At 42.4% G+C, this 20,177-nt stretch overlaps 1 protein-coding gene across 1 annotated transcript in view; it reads right to left on the reverse strand.

The window, feature by feature from the left end:
• The window catches only part of ATP6V1C1 (ATPase H+ transporting V1 subunit C1), a 76,702-nt gene that overhangs the window by 23,900 nt on the left and 32,625 nt on the right, over nucleotides 1-20,177 (reverse strand). Inside the window, exons 2-7 of the mRNA XM_038745900.1 lie at nucleotides 17,631-17,800; nucleotides 14,761-14,828; nucleotides 12,689-12,774; nucleotides 12,015-12,109; nucleotides 6,208-6,299; nucleotides 4,876-4,974 (exon numbers count right to left, since the gene is read on the reverse strand). Coding sequence (XP_038601828.1) covers nucleotides 4,876-4,974; nucleotides 6,208-6,299; nucleotides 12,015-12,109; nucleotides 12,689-12,774; nucleotides 14,761-14,828; nucleotides 17,631-17,762 — 572 coding nt within the window. The 5' untranslated portion in view covers nucleotides 17,763-17,800. The remainder of the gene's footprint in view (nucleotides 1-4,875; nucleotides 4,975-6,207; nucleotides 6,300-12,014; nucleotides 12,110-12,688; nucleotides 12,775-14,760; nucleotides 14,829-17,630; nucleotides 17,801-20,177) is intronic.

Below are 20,177 nucleotides of genomic sequence, written 5' to 3' on the forward strand. Positions count from 1 at the left end.
GATAATGGGGAGACTGTTAAATTACTTCCTAGAGTTTTCATTAAGTTTTTTAATCAGTGAACAACTAGCTTCCTAGAATGGACTCAGTGAATTCCTATTTGAAAACAGAAAGATCTGACCTCCCCTATCTCCAAGAATAAGTAAATTCTGTTCTGCAGGGCACGAAGCTCATCTAAACTTTTGCCCTTTACATTTCATTTATCTTAACTTTCCCAAGCTTCAATATGGGCCAACAGAGCACAGTGACACCAAAAAGGAAATGAAAACTACTCTGGGTGCTGTCCATGAGAATGGCAGCGCTCTATTAACTGTCCTCCTAATTCAAAGATGAGACAACAGGCCTTTACCTATGGATACATCAATGGCATTTATTGAGCGCTTACTGTGTGCACATTTATTTATTTTACTTGTACATATCTATTCTATTTATTTTATTTTGTTAGTATGTTTGGTTTTGTTCTCCGTCTCCCCCTTTTAGACTGTGAGCCCACTGTTGGGTAGGGACTGTCTCTATATGTTGCCAACTTGGACTTCCCAAGCACTTAGTACAGTGCTCTGCACACAGTAAGTGTTCAGTAAATACGATTGATTGATTGATTGCACAGCACTACACTGAGTGCTTTGAATAGTATAATACAACAGAGTTGGTAGGCATTCCCTGCCCACAATGAGCTCACAGTCTAGACTCTCTGTACTCTCCCAAGCACTAGCTTGCTTAGTACACTGCTCTGCACACAGTAAGCGCTTAATAAATAAGATTGAACAGATGAATGAATGGAGGAGCCAGTGTGGGAGTGAAACTCACCCACACAGAGACTTCCCTCTGTTACGCTGTTCATCCACAACAGGATACCATTTAGAAAGCTGCCCCATCTCATGAATCTCTTGCGGCTCCTTCTCGAAGAAAACCCATCCTTGCTCGATTTTGCCTTGCACAGTGCAGTTCTGACTACCCGACGGACTCCAGTTTCCAGCAGCAATGCCCCACTGAGTTTTCCTGCATCCTTAAAACACTTCCTCTACTGCATCTTTGCTTTCGGTTGCATTTGCCCATTCGGAAGCAATTGGTTGGCCTACAGTCACCCTTTCTCAGTCAGTCAATCAGTCAACGTTATTTCCTGAGTGCTTACCGTGTGTGGAGCACTGCACTGTACTGAGGGCAATGACATCCTGGAACAAGATTAGCCTACTAGAATAGGATGGGGTTGCAGTTAAGGGGCTTGAGCGCTGTACTCAAGGAAGGCAGTATGGCCCAGTGAAGCAGGGTGGCTCAGAGAGAAGAGCCAGAGGTCAAGGGTTCAAATCCCAGCTCCGCCAACTGTCAGCTGTGTGACTTTGGGCAAGTCACTTCACTTCTCTGGGCCTCAGTTCCCTCATCTGTAAAATGGGGATTAAGACCGAGAGCCCCCCGTGAGACAACCTGATCGCCTTGTAACCTCCCCAGCACTTAGAACAGTGCTTTTCATGTAGTAAGTGCTTAATAAATACCATCGTTATTATTATTATTAGTGGCAAGAGCATGGGTTTGGGAGTCAGGGAGTGGGTTCTAATCCCAGCTCCACCGGATGTCTGCTGGGTGACCTTGGGCAAGTCACTTTACTTCTCTGTGCTACGGTTCCCTCATTTGTAAAAGGGGGCTAAGACTGAGCCCCATATGGGGCAGGGACTGTGTCCGAACTGATTACCTTGTATGTATCCCTAGCACTTAGAACAGTGCCTGTCACATAGGAAGCACTTAATAAATACCACAATTATTCTTCTTATTACTCAATCTAGTAGGCTAACTTTGTGTTCAAAGATTTCATTCTGCTCCAACCTAACTCAGGATTCTGTCTCCAGGGGTGGAAACTGGATGCTCTGAGAAACTATGGGACTGGTGCTTTATACCCATCTGCAATTTATTAATTGATTTAATACCTGCAACTTTTCCCTCTAGAAACCCATTATGAATACCTCAGACCCATTTACCCAAACCCTCTTAAACATACTGATACTTTTGGCCTCAAATCAATCATATTTATTGAGCGCTTACTATGTACAGAGCACTTAAAGCATTTAGGAGAGTGTAAGCATTGGTAAATATGTTCCCTGCCCACAACAAGATTAAAGATTAATAATAATAACAATAATAATGTTGGTATTTGTTAAGCGCTTACTATGTGACAAGCACTGTTCTAAGTGCTGGGGTAGGTTCAGGGTAATCAGATTGTCCCACATGGGGCTCACAGTCTTCATCCCCATTTTACAGATGAGGTAACTGAGGCCCAGAGAAGTTAAGTGACTTGCCCAAGGTCACACAGCTGACAAGCGGTGGAGATGGGATTAGAACCCATGACCTCTGACTCCCAAGCCCGTGCTCTTTCCATTAAGCCACGCTGCTTCTCTGTAGAAAGGGAGACAGAAATTGATATAAATAAATTAGGGATATGTACATAATGTTGTGGGGCTGAGGAAGGGGTGAATGCAGGGTGATAATACCATGTTGGTTTTCTACAATGCTTTTATTCCTACATGCTCTCACATTAATTAGTTCATTTTGGCCCTCACAACAACCCTGTGAGGTAGAGTCACTCTTAGACTGTAAGCCCACTGTTGGGTAGGGACTGTCTCTGTATGTTGTCAACTTGTACTTCCCAAGCGCTTAATACAGTGCTCTGCACACAGTAAGCGCTCAATAAATACGATTGATTGATTGATTAGAGACTGCAGGTATTATTAATTCATTCAATCGTTCATTCAGTCCTATTGAGTGTATTATTATCACCATTTTACAGATGAGGAAACTGAGGTACAGAGAAATTAAGAGAGTTGTTCATGATCACGCAGCAGATTGGCGGCACAGCTCAGTCAGTCAGTCAATGCCACTTGTTGAGCACCAACTGTGGGCAGAGCACTGTACTATGCGCTTGGGAGAGTACAACAATATAACCGACTCGTTCTCTGCCCACAGTGAGCTTTCAGTCCATCTTTCAGTCACCTGGCTCTTAGACCGGCGCTCTGCCACTTTGTTATGCTGCTTCCCCCCCAGACATATCCTGTGTACAAATGTTTAACCAACCACCAGGGAAAGAAGAGTGTGCCACTTTATCCTTTCCATCCTCCCTTCAAAGCCCTACTGAGAGCTCACCTCCTCCAGGAGGCCTTCCCACACTGAGCCCCCTTCCTTCCTCTCCCCCTCCCCCCCGCCCTACCTCCTTCCCCTCCCCACAGCACCTGTAGATATGTTTGTACAGATTTATAACTATTTATTTTACTTGTACATATTTACTATTCTATTTATTTTGTTAATCATGTGCATTTGGCTTTAATTCCATTTGTTCTGACGACTTGACACCTGTCCACGTTGTTTTGTTTTGTTGTCTGTCTCCCCCTTCTAGATTGTGAGCCCATTGTTGGGTAGGGACCGTCTCTGTTGCCAACTTGTACTTCCCACGCGCTTAGTAGTGCTCTGCACACAGTAAGCGCTCAATAAATACGATTGAATGAATGAATGTAGCTTTAATTCTATTTATTCTGATGGTTTTGACACCTGTCCATACGTTTTGTTTTGTTGTCTGTCTCCCCCTTCTAGACTGTGAGCCCGTTGTCGGGTAGGGACAGTCTCTATCTGTTGCCAACTTGTACTTCCCAAGCGCTTAGTACAGTGCTCTGCACACAGTAAGCACTCAATAAATATGATTGAATGAATGAATGTAGCTTTAATTCTATTTATTCTGACAGTTTTGACACCTGTCTACGTGTTTTGTTTTGTTGTCTGTTTCCCCCTTCTAGACTGTGAGCCTGTTGTCGGGTAGGGACCGTCTCTACATGTTGCCAACTTGTACTTCCCAAGCGCTTAGTAGTGCTCTGCACACAGTAAGCGCTCAATAAATACGATTGAATGAAGGAATGTAGCTTTAATTCTATTTATTCTGATGGTTTTGACACCTGTCCACATGTTTGGTTTTGCTGTCTGTCTCCCCCTTCTAGACTGTGAGCCCGTTGTCGGGTAGGGACCGTCTCTATATGTTGCCAACTTGTACTTCCCAAGCGCTTAGTACAGTGCTCTGCACACAGTAAGCGCTCAATAAATACGACAATGAATGAATAAATGAATGTGGAATCTGGTGGCTAGCAATTCAGTTTCAGCCTGTCCACCCCTTTATTATTTTAAAGGCTTCAAACAGGTCTCCCTTCAGCTTTCCTCTTTCTGGATTGAAACAATGGATTGGGAAGCAGCAAGGCCTAGTGGATAATGCACAGACCTGGGAGCCAGAGGACCTGGGTTCTAATCCCAGCTCCACCAATTCCCTTAATTTATCTGTGCCTCAGTTTCCTCAGCTGCAAAATGGGGATTCATACTTGTTCTCCATCCTATTTAGACTGTTAGACAGGGACTATGTCCAACCTGATAAACCTCTATCTACACCAGTGCTTACAACAATGCTTTGCACAAAGTACTTAAATACCATTGAAAAAAGGGTGAACATCTTTAGTTAATCTTCATACGTGAACTTTTCCAACCCCACCAAAAGCCCCAAAACTCTAGTTCCTCTTTTCTGTACTTTGTTCAGCTCCATTATGTCTTTCTTAAGATATAGTGGTCAATACAATATGCAGTATTCTATGATTTTTATATTGTGGCAAAGCCACACCATCTACTTTTTATGCCCTGGCTGTAAATGCCCAGATTTTGAGGTTGCACTACATTTGATCGACTGTATCATCAATTAAATTCATCACTGCCAGATATAATGTTCATGCAGTAGTCATGTGCAACAGTTCCCCCATTTTTTATTTAGTTTTCATCATATGCTCTTCCCTTAGAGTAATGTAGGGAATTTTTACATTTTTCTAAAATCTTAAAGTGAAACCCTGGATGTCAAGATGACTTACTTTGGAACTACCACCAACAATGTGATGAGGTACTCCGAATCAAGAACAAAGTCGTCTTTCTTTACAATCTCGGCTAGACTTCTAGTTAGTAAACTTCCCCTGAGAAGAGAAAAGATATTAAATTTAGAGTAATTCACTATAAGCTTTAAAAAATAGGAAAATAACTGGTTATAAATGCCATTCTGGTGATTTTTTTTACATTTACCCCGCTAACTAAAATTCATACAAATACTTTCCACTTGATCCCACGGAGTTTAATTTTATGAACTGTTTTCAGAAGCTATCAACATTGTCCTTATTACTTTTTAATATTCTTGCTTCACTTTCTTCACTTAAATTTGAAAGTAATCCCTTATTTCAGTAAAATGGGGAAAAACAGGAAGAACTTGGGGGCTTCTCATCAAACTGCTCCATTGATTTTAGTTTACTCGGATGACCTAGCCATTCTTTTAGCGTTGTATAATCTACTCACAAAATGCCATATTTTTCCCTTCTAATATATCAGGTCATCTTGATCAGTGAATCCCGTAATGATCAGCCCCTTTTTCTAACTGCTTATCAACTCGCTTTGTTCTCACTGAGTAAGCAGTTATTTTCCAATACTGAAATGCTATACAATTTAAGTACTGAAGGCTTCCCAGTTTCTTCTGCACTACTACAAAACTGACTATCTATCTAGAACGTAACAACTTATACCTTGGGCAGACAACTCTTTAGTTCATGGAGCAAACCAGCTGTGAACGGCATCAAGTAAATGAAGGCCAAGCGATAATGAACATTCATTCATTCATTCAATCGTATTTATTGAGCACTTACTGTGTGCAGAGCACTGTACTAAGCGCTTGGGAAGTACAGGTTGGCAACATATAGACACAGTCCCAACCCAACAGTGGGCTCATATCTTTCCTTCCTGCCTATAATAATAATAACGATGGTGTTTGCATACCATTTATATATACCTTTATATATTTATTTATATATAATTTATATACAATTACAGGGACTGTATAAATCCCTAACTCTAACCCTAATTAGTTTTACAAATATATTTATAAAGCAGGAGCCAGTACCTCATCCTTTTAGCTGGTCGGATGTCTGGATTTGTAAATCAACCCCAGCGCTTAGAACAGTGCCTACCACATAGAAAGCGCTTAACAAATACCATCATTATTATTACATCTCCTCGAAGAGAAGTTACAAAAATGGCCAGTGGGACTACTATAGCAAGAAAGCAAATCCTATAAATCTGATTTTACTGGGCAGGAGCACCCTGACATCAGTGTTGGGAATAATGCCTTCACTTTTTTGAATCCCAAATGGTAATAGTCTTACGCATTCTTTCTTTCCAAGTTTTGAAGGTTGCCTTTCAGATTGTTGTAGGCGGAAGCTCGGGATTTCAGGTCATTGTCAATCTGTGTTACACCCTTTAAAAATTAAGTGGAAAAACAGGAGTAAAGAGCTGATTTTTATAAAATATATTTACAATGTTGAATCAAAGAAAACCAAAATTTTCACTATTTGGAGATAGAGTGAACTTTTAAACAAATATCCATCTCAACTAAACATTGGCTTGTAATTTTGCAGTTGTTTCACTTAGCACAACATCTCAAAATTGACTAATACTATTCTGCTTTACATTACCTCTTTTGGATCCTCACAATTACACACATCAATCAATCAATCAATCGTATTTATTGAGCGCTTACTGTGTGCAGAGCACTGTACTAAGCGCTTGGGAAGTACAAGCTGGCAATATATAGAGACAGTCCCTACCCAACAGTGGGCTCACAGTACCTAGAAGGGGGAGACAGAGAACAAAACCAAACATACTAACAAAATAAAATAAATAGGATAGGTACAAGTAAAATAAATAAAGTAATAAATATGTACAAACATATATACATATATACAAGTGCTGTGGGGAAGGGAAGGAGGTAAGATGGGGGGATGGAGAGGGGGATGAGGGGGAGAGGGAGGAAGGGGACACACATGTCAATGACGGGGCGAAAGTCATTTTGGGAAAGTTCACTTGCTACGGTCTACCAACAAACCTGCTGTGCGACCTTGGTCCAGTCACTTAACTTCTCTGTGCCTCAGTTTCCCCAACTGCAAAATGGGGATTCAGTGGCTGTTCTCCCTCCTACTTTACTGTGTGCCCCACGTGGACAAGGACCGTATCCAGCTGATTAACTTGTATCTACCCCAGCACTTACAAAAATGTCTGACCTACAAGAAGTGCTTAAGTACCATAAAAACAAAAATACATGGTGTTGTCACATGGAAAGAGGGATGGACTGAGAATCAAGAGACTTGGGATTCGATTCTGGTTCACTGACATCACAACTTTGGACAAGTCATTTAGGATCTCTGTGTTTCAGTTCCACCATCTAGGTCACCTGAAAGATCTTCGGAGATGGAGATATGATCTTCCTTGGTAACAGGTCGCTAGGTTTTAGCACACTGAGAGTCTAGAAGGTCTTCCTCTCTCCTGCTTTAATCCCTCTTCTGCCAACATGGAATCAGAGACACAACTAACAGACACTCCGCTGTTTAACATGACCCACTCCAAAGCTGATTCACCGATCCCATGGCATCGTGGCCCAATGACTAATGTAAATTTAGTCATTTTAATCAGCGGGAAGACAGACCTGCACAGGGTAGCAAATATAGACTAATCTCATGACAGACGAGGCTCGATTTCAAACACAAATTTTAATTAGCAACAAAGAACACCTTTCTCACCTTTTACTTCAAGAACACTAATGTTCGGCCCCCTAAAATGTCTGACAAATCCTAGGTCTAACTAAAACAGTCAAGACCAACATTGCCACTCCAAATGACAGTCTTTTACAGTTTACAGATGGGGTTTTCCTATGCACCTACGCAAGTTTCAGTGGAATTGAAGGGCAAAAACAAAGTATTCCTTCAAGTAATTGTCAAACAGTACCCAGAGCTTTATCAGCCTAAAGTGACTACATTCTTTCCTGGAATAAAACACTCTTTCTGCCATTAACTTTTAGACTGTGAGCCCCTTTTAGACTGTGAGCCCACTCTTTTAGACTGTGAGCCCACTGTTGGGTAGGGACTGTCTCTATATGTTGCCAACTTGTACTTCCCAAGCGCTTAGTACAGTGCTCTGCACATAGTAAGCGCTCAATAAATACGATTGATGATTAACACTCTAACCTATTTTTTTACTGTGAGTTGTGAGCCACATATTTTTGTCTCCTTTTAAACGTAACTAAATTGCTGCCTTCTCTGGATCCCTCTGCACCCTCCATTATCTCTCCATCCCCGTCCTGTTCAAACTCCTCAACAAGTTATATCCACGACTGCCCCCGCTTTCTCTCCTCTAACTCCTGTCTTCAATCTATTTTCCACTCTTTTCACGCCACTGAGACTGCTCTCTCCAAGGTCATAATGATTGCCTCTTGGCCAAATCTAAGAGACCCTAGGAAGCAGTATGATGTAGTGGAGAAAGCACAAGTCTGAGAGTCGGGTCATTTGTCTGCTATGGGACCCCGGGCAAGTCACTTCACTTCTCTGTGCCTCAGTTACATCACCTGTAAAATAGGGATTAAGACTGTGAGCCCAATGTGGGATAGGGACTGTGTCCAACCTGATTTGCTTGTACTCCCCCCAGCGCTTAGTACAGTGCCTGGCACATAGCAAGCACTTAAATACCATAATTATTATTATTATTATTATTATTAGTCCTCCTTGACCCATCAGCTGCTTTTGACACGATCGACCAATGTAGTCTTCTGGAAACACTGACAGTTTTACTGACACACTCCTCTCCTGGCTTTCCTCCTATTTCTCTAGCCACTCTTTCTCAATCAATCAACGACATTTATTCATTCATTCAATCGTATTTATTGAGCGCTTACTGCGTGCAGAGCACTTTACTAAGCGCTTGGGAAGCACAAGTTGGCAACATACAGAGACGGTCCCTACCCAAATAGAGACGGTCATTTATGAGGGTCTACTGTGTGCAGAGGACTGTACTGTACTGAGTGCTTGGGAGGCAGTGTGGCCTAACAGAAAGAACATGGACCTGGGAACCAGAGGATCTGGGTTCTAATCCTCACTCCAGCACTTATCTGATGTGTGACCTTGGGCCAGTCACTTAACTTCTCTGGCCCTCAGTTTCCTCATTTGTAAAATAATTATGGTATTTATTAAGCGTTTACTATGGGCCAAGCACTGTACTAAGCACCGACGTAGATATAAGATAAGGGGAGCAATTAAATACCTATTCAGCACCAACTCTCTCCTCGACCCCTTCCAATCTGGCTTCCGTCCCCTACATTCCACGGAAACTTCCCTCTCAAAGGTCACCAATGACCTCCTGCTTGCCAAATCCAACGGCTCATACTCTCTCTTAATCCTCCTCGACCTCTCAGCTGCCTTCGACACTGTGGACCACCCCCTTCTTCTCAACACGCTATCTGACCTTGGCTTCACAGACTCAGTCCTCTCCTGGTTCTCCTCTTACGTCTCCGGCCGTTCATTCTCAGTCTCTTTTGCGGGTTCCTCCTCCCCCTTCCATCTCCTTACTGTGGGAGGTTCCTCAAGGGTCAGTTCTTGGTCCCCTTCCGTTCTCGATCTACACTCACTCCCTTGGTGACCTCATTCGCTCCCACGGCTTCAACTATCATCTCTACGCTGATGACACCCAAATCTACATCTCTGCCCCTGCTCTCTCTCCCTCCCTCCAGGCTCGCATCTCCTCCGGCCTTCAGGACATCTCCATCTGGATGTCTGCCCGCCATCTAAAACTCAACATGTCCAAGACTGAACTCCTTATCTTCCCTCCCAAACCCTGCCCTCTCCCTGACTTTCCCATCACTGTTGACGGCACTACCATCCTTCCCGTCTCACAAGCCCGCAACCTTGGTGTCATCCTCAACTCCGCTCTCTTGTTCACCCCTCACATCCAAGCCGTCACCAAAACCTGCCGGTCTCACTTCCGCAACATTGCCAAGATCCGCCCTTTCCTCTCCATCCAAACCGCTACCCTGCTCGTTCAATCTCTCATCCTATCCCGACTCGATTACTGCATCAGCCTCCCTTCCGATCTCCCATCCTCCTGTCTCTCCCCACTTCATTCCATACTTCATGCTGCTGCCCGGATCTTCTTTGTGTAGAAACGCTCTGGGCATGTTACTCCCCTCCTCAAAAATGTCCAGTGGCTACCAATCAACCTATGCATCAGGCAAAAACTCCTCACCCTGGGCTTCAAGGCTGTCCATCACCTCGCCCCCTCCTACCTCACCTCCCCTCTCTCCTTCTCCAGCCCGGCCCGCACCCTCCACTCCTCTGCCGCTAATCTCCTCACTGGGCCTTGTTCTCACCTGTCCCGCCGTTAACCCCCAGCCCACGTCCTCCCCCTGGCCTGGAATGCCCTCCCTCCGCACATCTGCCAAGCTAGCTCTCTTCCTCCCTTCAAAGCCCTACTGAGAGCTCACCTCCTCCAGGAGGCCTTCCCAGACTGAGCCCCCTCCTTCCTCTCTCCCTCCTCCCCCTCCCCATCCCCCCTCCTTACCTCCTTCCCCTCCCCACAGCACCTGTATATATCTACATATGTTTGTACGTATTTTTTACTCTATTTTATTTGTACATATTTATTCTATTTATTTTATTTTGTTAATATGTTTTGTTTTGTTCTCTGTCTCCCTCTTCTAGACTGTGAGCCCGCTGCTGGGTAGGGACCGTCTCTATATGTTGCCAACTTGTACTTCCCAAGCGCTTAGTACAGTGCTCTGCAAACAGTAAGCGCTCAATAAATACAATTGAATGAATGAATGAATGATTTCCTCTCCAACTTAGACTGTTGAGGCCCATATAGGTCAGAGCTGTATCTGATCAGAGAAGTAGCAAGGTGTAGTGGATAGAACATAGGCCTGGGAGTTGGAAGGTCATGGGTTCTAATCCCAGCTCCCCTACTTATCTGCTGTGTGATTATGGGCAAGTCATTTCACTTCTCTATGTCTCAGTGACTTCATTCATCTGTAAAATTATGTTTGAGACTGTGAGCCCCATGTGGGACAAGGACTATGCTCAACCCAATTTGCTTGTATTCACTCCAGCTCTTAGTACAGTGTCTGGCACAAAGTAAATGCTTAAATACCATTATTATTCTTATAATTAGCAAATACCTTGTCTACCCCAGTCCGTGGAACATAGTAAGTGCTTAAATACCACAATTAGTACAACAGAATACATAGATAAGATCCTCGACCTGAAGGAGTTGGCAATCTAGCAGGGGAGATGACTAGATTAGGTGGTAACAGAGCAAAGAATATATTTACACAAGTGGCATGGGGTTTGGAGGAATTTAAGTTCCTAGTTGGCATGGCATGAGAGAGAAGCTGGGGAGATGAATGGGGAAGGATTTTTGGAGAAAACAAGGTTTTGAAGATGGGGAGAACTGTGGTCTGTCCAATACTAAACGGGAGGAAGTTCTAAACTGGGAGAAGGGTGTGAGCAAGAAGTAGATAATAGGAGTGAAAAGAATCAAGCTCAGTAAGTAGGTGTAGCTTGAGAGGAATGAGGTTTGTCAGCTGGGGTGTAGTGGAAAAAGAGAGTAGATGGGAGAGAGCTACTGAGTGCCTAAGTTTCTGCTTGGTGCAGAGAAGAATAATAATAATAATGGCATTTATTAAGCACTTACTATGTGCAAAGCACTGTTCTAAGCGCCAGGGAAGTTATAAGGTGATGAGGTTGTCCCACAGGGGGGCTCACAGTCTTAATCCCCATTTTACAGATGAGGTAACTGGGGCCCAGAGAAGTTAAGTGACTTGCCCAAAGTCACACAGCTGACAATTGGCGGAGCCAGGATTTGAACCCATGACCTCTGACTCCAAAGCCCGTGCTCTTTCCACTGAGCCACGCTGTTTCTCGAATGTGAGCTCACTGTGGGCAGGTACTGTCACTCTTCATTGCGGTACTGTACTTTCCCAAGCACTTAGTACAGTGCTCTGCACACAGGGAACACTTAAAAATACAACTGAATGAATGAATGGGCAACCACTGGAGATTTTTGACAAGTGGGGAGATGTACAGTATGACAGTTTAAAAAATAATTCAGGTAGCAGAGTGAAATATGAACTGAACACAGACAGGTTTTATCTTACCTTTCCAATTATTTCAGAAATATTTTTCAGGGACTGCTTGATGGGATATTTGGCCATATCCCATTGGAATCTTGTGATATACGTGACCAAGTCAACTGAAAGGAAGGAATTCATTGTATTTATTTTTTAAAATTCAATACGACAAGTCTCATGTTGAAAAGTGCCATGAAAGTTACTGCGGTTACCAAAATATCCCTCACGACTCCACTTTAATGGCATCATTAAAATTTCATAATTGAGATAACACTCAGGTCTGCTATAAAACTTCAATATGCATTTTGGCTAGAACACAGATTGGGAATTAGGGAATAATCATCCAAAAACAGGAGCCTATTTGGATACAACATGTCTGAGTAACTCATGATAATATGAGTTTTCTTCAGCCCTGCATTTTGCATGAATGGAGCTCTTTCACTGTAGGAGAACTTAGGTGATTTTGAACACTTGAATTATGTTTAACCACTGAAAACCAGGCTCCTCCAATTTAAGGACTTCCATGAGATAAACAATAGGTCCCAGCCACATTGGTTCTACAAGCAAACTTTTGCGCTTGATCTATGTAAGTCCTCGTTATACTTCAAAAAGTAGCATCAGCTTTTGCAGTTTGAGCTCCCAATTTAAAACCTAACAAGAATTTGTGAAATACACAAAGTAACAATATATCAGTACTTTACCTCCATTGGCCAACAGGTTTTCCTGAACTTTATCTTTACTGTCCTCTAGTACATCAGCCATGTACTGAGCCACTTTCTTGACCACACTAAAAAAAAAAAATAATTTTACATTCATTAGTTCCGGGGAATGAAGACAGCCCTTATGAAGATTTAAATTCCAGAGCTGCAAACTTATATTTTCAAGTCATCATTTAACATTTGAGAACCTACAAGGACCTGCAATACCAAATATATAAACATAAAGGCTCCTGTTCTTCTCTATTCTATTAGCCCTAGGGTAAGGAGACGGGGCAATCAATTATTCAATGCTTTTGACTGAGTGCTTATTGTGAGAGCGAGGCACTGTACTAAGGGTACCCGTCAGTTATCTCCTGCAGATGGAAAGCCTTGGGTCTCTCTTACTATGCACTGCTTGTACTTGTTTTGATATCTGTCTTCCCCCTTCTCTAGACTGTAAGCCTGGGCTGGGCAGGGATTGTCTCTCTTTATTGTGAACTGTATTTCCCAAGCACTTAAGACAAGTCACTTAACTTCTCTAAGCCTCCGTTACCTCATCTGTAAAATGGGGATTAAGACTGTGAGCCCCAGGTGGGATGTGATCACCTTGTATCCTCCCCAGTGCTTCGCACATAGTAAGTGCTTAACAAATGCCATTATTATTATTATTATTACAGTGCTCTGCACACAGTAAACGCTCAATAAATACGATTGTGTGAATGAACTGAGGTCCCCCAGATATCAATAGGTACTCCTTTCTGGGCAAATCCATGAACAGAAGCAGAAGCCAATCCCCTGCAGGGAAGGTATTCCTCGACTGCCCTCAGCCACTTCTAAGATGATGAGGAAGTCAAGGTGTGAAGGAAAGGTGCCCCTACCCGCCTACACCCGCAGCCCCAGATCAGTACTAAAAGTGACCCCAGAATCACTGTGAAACTCAGGCACATAAATTAAAATAAATTGTGGTGTTTGTTAAGCACTTACTTTGTGCCAAGCACCATACTAAGCACTGGGATAGATACAAGACAATCAGGTCCCACATGGGGCTCACAGTCTAAGTACGAGAGTAACAGCGTGGCTCAGTGGAAAGAGCACGGGCTTGAGAGTCAGAGGTCATGGGTTCAAATCCCGGCTCCGCCAACTGCCAGCTGTGTGACTTTGGACAAGTCACTTAACTTCTCTGTGCCTCAGTTACCTCATCTGTAAATTGGGGATTAAGACTGTGAGCCCCCCGTGGGACATCCTGATCACCTTGTAACCTCCCCAGTGCTTAGAACAGTGCTTTGCACACAGTAGGCATTTAACAAATGCCATCATTATTATTACTATTAAAGGGCATTGAATTCCATTTTACAGTTGAGAAAACTGAGGCCCAGAGAAGTGACTTGCCCATGGTCACACGGCAGGTCAGTGGAGGAGCTGGGATCAGACCCCAGGTCCTCTGACACCAAAGCCCACACACTTTCCACTAGGCCACGCTGCTTCACATCTGCTTGTTTTCCCTGGATCAGACCTCGAAGAATCAGGAGAGGATGAGAGGGAAGGAAAAAGGACTGTCTGTGCACTCCTTGACGCTCCTAATCCTGACTCCAGGATTGGGAGTCAGACTCCGAGGGAGAGAGGGGAATGTGTCCTACTGGTGGAGTTTCTAGGAGCTGGGGGGAAAGGGGTATATTTCTAATAATAATAATAATAATAATAATAATAATAATAATAATGGCATTTATTAAGTGCTATGTGCAAAGCCTGTTCTAAGTGCTGGGGAGGTTACAAGGAGATCAGGTTGTCCCACGAGGGGCTCACAGTCTTAATCCCCATTTGACAGATGAGATAACTGAGGCACAGAGAAGTGAAGTGACTTGCCCAGAGTCACACAGCTGACAATTGGCAGAGCCGGGATTCGAACCCATGACCTCTGACTCCAAAGCCCGGGCTCTTTCCATTGAGCCACGCTGCTTCTAAGACTAACATGGTGACTCTAGGATCTCACAAGGCCTGTGGCAAAGGCTGGACCACACTAAAAGAATGTGGAAAAAAAAGATTCATTTTAACTTAGTAAATGTTCAATTTGTTACCCTTCCACAAATGCATCCAGTTTAGCCAGTTCATCTGACAGCCCAACCAAAACATCCAGCGTGCCAACCTGAAAGACAACACAGACATTTTAGCAATTAAATCTCACCCTATTCCTAAAACAAGGTTATTTATAGTCTAATCCAAAGTGCCTGGTTCCCTTTAATGCCTCCAAAGTTTACTGAAAAGTTATCAAACCTAAAACGCTCATCTAAAATCTTACAGACCAACCTTCTGAAAGTCTGATCGACTATGAACGCACCCAAATATATTCATTCAATCGTATTTATTGAGCGCTTCCATGTGCAGAGCACTGTATTAAGCGCTTGGGAAGTACAAGTTGGCAACATATAGAGAAGGTCCCTACCCAACAGCGGGCTCACAGTCTAGGAGGGGGAGACAGACAACAAAACAAAACATATTAACAAACTAAAACAAATGGAATAAATATGTACAAATAAAATAGAGTAATAAATACGTACAAATATATATACATATATATATAGGTGCTGTGGGGAGGGGAAGGAGGTAAGGGGGGGATGGGGATGGGGAGGAGGGGGAGAGGAAGGAGGGGGCTCAGTCTGGGAAGGCCTCCTGGAGGAGGTGAGCTCTCAGTAGGGCTTGTCATCAGATTGTCATCCTTCACATCTGAAAGGGCAGTACACTTACGGCTCACCACACATACGGCAGAGAAAAAACAACACATCACCCAAACCTTTCCAGAAACGACCATGTGACCGCTGCTCTCTGATTTGTGGCTAGTTTCCTTTTCAAGGCTAGAAATGGCCTCAGATTCCTCTGCCCCGTATCTCTTCCCCTTATAAATACACTTCAACTGAATGCTGTTGTTTTCCAGAAATGACATTATGCTGCAACTTATTTGTAAAGTGCTTTTGTGGGGGGGTTGTTTGTTTTTTTTGGTCTACCCTACTGGAAGATGTTTCACTTCCAATCACCATCCGGCAATGGCTTGGGAATCTGTCATCATCATCATCATCAATCGTATTTATTGAGCACTTACTATGTGCAGATCACTGTACTAAGCACTTGGGAAGTACAAATTGGCAACATATAGAGACAGTCCCTACCCAACATTGGGCTCACAGTCTAAAAGGGGGAGACAGAGAACAAAACCAGACATACTAACAAAATAAAATAAATAGAATAGATATGTACAAGTAAAATAAATAAATAAATAGAGTAATAAATATGTACAAACATATACACATATATACAGGTGCTGTGGGGAAGGGAAGGAGGTAAGATGGGGGGATGGAGAGGGGCACGAGGGGGAGAGGAAGGAAGGGGCTCAGTCTGGGAAGGCCTCCTGGAGGAGGTGAGCTCTCAGCAGGGCCTTGAAGGGAGGAAGAGAGCTAGCTTGGCGGATGGGCAGAGGGAGGGCATTCCAGGCCAGGGGGATGACGTGGGCCGGGGGTCTGTCATTTGCTTTTCACATATCCAGCCAATTTTTACTCTAGCTAGCACTGCTCTGGTCCTGGTACAGTGGCTGTGTGGTAAAGATCTCCTGGTTTGAGATGAGGATGTTGGTATTTGTCTAGCATTGTTCAAAGCACTGGGGTAGATACAAGCTCATGAGTTTGGAAACAGCCCCTGTCCCACATGGGATGCACAGTCTTAATCCCCTTTTTACAGATGAGGTAAGTGAGGCACAGAGAAGTTAAATGACTTGCCCAAGGTCACACAATAGGCAAGCAGCAGAATCGGGATTAGAACCCAGGTTCTCTGACTCTTAGGCCCGAGCTCTATCCAACAGGGCAAACTGCTTCAGATGTTACCTTGCCATAATATAGGTCAATAAGGAAGTCCCTGAAATCTTTATAGTTTTGATAACCACTAGAATAACCGGCTTTATTTTTCCAAGTTTAAGGAAAGTGAAAATGAAATTTCAGAAATTAAGAATGGTGAATGTACAAAAGTACTTTGTACAAGGCCTTTTCGTTACAACTAAAGAAAGATTGAGGGGAGGGGGACCAGTACATTTAAGTAAAAAAAAACTACCATTTTATTAAATCTCGCTGGTGTTTCAGTTTTCAACTTTTCACAGTTGAAAAGCACTCAGAGATTTTCTAATCTATCTTTCCACCTTCAGGTAAGAATAATTCTGAAAAAGGAGAAGTTATCTCATTTTTAAATCCCTAAAAGAGAAGATGCCCTACTTCTCCTGAGAAACTCACTCCAGTGATTTCAAATTCCCAAGTCTCTCCTCACATGTAACCTAAGTCTTCCATGCTGCAATTTAAGCTGGTTTCTTCTTATTTTGTCCCCAGCAAAAATTGAGATAACTATCCTCTCTTTAAAAATCCTTCATATACTTCTCTTTTCAAGCTGGATCATCCCAGTGCCTTTAAAAACTTTCCTCACGGAACTTATTGTCCAATCCATTATTCATCTTTATGAACCCTCAGAAGTTCTCCATAGCCTTTCCTGCACATGGAAGGGAGACAGCAAAGCTACTATTCTTTTTTACAATTGGGAAAAGTCAGAACAAAGCTATTAAGTGACAGGTTTACTTAGTGAATGACTTTGTACAAATACAGTCAGAACTGAAAAGAGTACATTCAAGATGCACTGGCAGCCACTGAAGGATATTTTTAAAAGTGGTTTGTTTTAATTTTCATATAAATTTGAAACTAATCTTACCAATACAAAGCTATTGGAAAAGGGGAGAGAACTTGCATTCTCAGTTAAAAAAAGGGGGATTTTGCTTAAAAAAGTAGAGTTACCTCATTTCTGGGCAGTTAAAAGGTAACAAAAACTACAGGACCGGAACTGTAGTCTTGACCTTTATTTACCGAGGCAAAGTCAAATACAGATAACTAGATTAAATATTCCAGCAAAGTGCAATGGTTACCTTCAAGTCAGGAATATTGAATTTGGCATTCGTGGAGAGATTGTTACTTTTGGTGGTTGCAGCGTGCAATTTCTCCCAGGTTTGCTGACATGTTTTCTCTCCAGGTGCTGAGATCAGCCAAAACTCGGTCATGTTTGTCACGAAATATTTTTTCCAACGGCAAAGAGAGACTGCAAGACAAAAAAAAGTTTCAAATTATTCATCTCAAAAACTGTGCTCTTATATTTGTTCCAAACTTAAATTCAAGAATGAAATTTATCACTCAAATGGCTGCTTTGGGAAAGATGGCAACTGTTTTTATAAAGTTAATTAAGTTCACTGCACTACCAAAAAATTTGATCGAACAATGCGAGCACTAAATGGAAGGTTAAAGAGAGAGCCAAATATTTGGGTAACTAAAATTTTACACTGTTATAAGCTAATCGTACCTACTGAGTTCTTACTGTGTGCAGCGCATTGTAGTAAGTGCTTGAGAGAGTGCAATATAACAGCGTAACAGACACATTCCCTGCCCACAGTGAGCTTACAGTCTAGAGGGATGAACTTATAGTCCGTTATAAGTTTTGAATGAGAAAGGTTTGGATGTACATGAAGCTAGACTACTCTAATTAGGCAACATAAAAGCATCATTATAGTACAACTAAGCTGAATAAAAGTAGTTAGCCATCCATTACCTCATAATATTTCACAAGGTAGATTCCAGAAATCTATAGCATAAAGGTAAATAGAATTGTCAACAGCCTGCATTTTCCCCAGTACACTGTAAACTCCTTGTGGTCAGGGAATGTGTCTACCAACTCTTGTATTTTCCCAAGTGCTTAGTACAGTGCTCTGCACACAGTAAGCGCTCAATAAATAAGATTGATTGATTGATTGATTGAATCTAATAAGCGCTCAATAAATACCACTGACTGACTCCCAAAGGAAAAACACTGACTCTTGGTTTTTTGTGAATCTCACATCAACAAAGAAGCCCTACCACTCTACTCTTCTCATTCATTTTGCTTCCATATCATATGCCATTTCAAAATAGCAGATCATTTGAATCTACACTCTAAACTAACAAATAAGTGATTCCCTTAAATTTCCTTCCCCTCTGTAAAGTTATCCCCGGAGTCACAGCACTTCTGTCTCCTCCTTCCAGCCTCTTCCCTTTCCCAACATTTAAAAATCAGTAAAAGAACTGAATGGGGAAGAGAAGTGGGAAAGGAAGAGCAGCAAAATAAAAGAGTATGTGGCTAAAAGTTTCGAAAGCATCACTGTTTCCCAGGTAACTGCAATCAGGCTGGAAAACTTGACAGAAAAATGGATTTGCCATCTCCTAATTCTGAGAAGCTACGTGGCCTAGTGGATAGAGCACTGGCCTTGGAGTCAGAAGGATCTGGGTTCTAATCCTGACTCCGCCACTTGTTCGCTGTGTGGCCTTGGTCAAATCATTTCACTTCTCTGTGCTTCAGTTTCCTCATCTGTAAAATGGGGATGAAGACTGTGAGCCTCATGTGGGACAGGGACTCTATCCAACTCAGTCACCTTGTATCTTCCCCAGCGCTTGAAGCAGCGCGGCTCAGTGGAAAGAGCCCAGGCTTTGGAGTCAGAGGGCATGGGTTCAAATCCTGGCTCCGCCAACTGTCAGCTGTGTGACTTTGGGCAAGTCACTTCACTTCTCTGTGCCTCAGTTACCTCATCTGTAAAATGGAGATTAAAACTGTGAGCCCCCCATGGGACAACCTGATCACCTTGTAACCTCCCCAGTGCTTTGCACACAGTAAGTGCTTAACAAATACCATCATTTATTTTTTATTTTACAGTGCCTGGCACATAGTAAGTGCTTAAATACCACAATTATTATTATTATTATTGGAGGTAAAGCAAATTCTTTCATTTGGGTTTTTTTAAACATTCATATAATAGAAAAAAATGTTTGCTTTTTCAAGGCAGGGAAGGGGTGTTATTGTTTTGGTTTTACAACCTAGAGAGACTTTTTTACCTACCAAAAAATGAGGAAACAGCCCTGAAATGCACTTGTTCTAAAACTGTGCAAGCAGCTAGAGGGAAACAAGTAGAAACAGCCACTGAGAGACTATACACATTCACACAAAGCTGTACATATGTGTGTCCAAACACACTACAAGGACCTACTGGTTACTACTATGGTTAAGTTTGGAAAGTCCATTTAAAAGCAGTCAATCAATAAAGTTTTAAAATGAGAGGTGCTGATATTAGTTTCGCTATAAAACTAAAAATACCCTTCTTTAAGCCTTTCGTAAATGCAGAGTATGTTATTCAAGTTTAGAATTTAACTTAACTATGAACACTATGGGAATGAGTGTTGTCAACATGCAGATCTGAATCAGCATATTTCTTGATTTGTGCCATTATTTATAATTATGTGATTGCTGCAATTCATTAATAATAATAATAATAATGATAATGTTCTTTTTGTAAACACTTACTATGTACCATGCACTGTACTAAGAGCCAGGTTATACAAGATAATGAGGTACCAGGAGGGAAAACAGGCATTGAATCCCCACATTACAGATGAGG

Source organism: Tachyglossus aculeatus, chromosome 4, assembly GCF_015852505.1.
Source record: "Tachyglossus aculeatus isolate mTacAcu1 chromosome 4, mTacAcu1.pri, whole genome shotgun sequence".
NCBI lineage: Eukaryota > Metazoa > Chordata > Mammalia > Monotremata > Tachyglossidae > Tachyglossus > Tachyglossus aculeatus.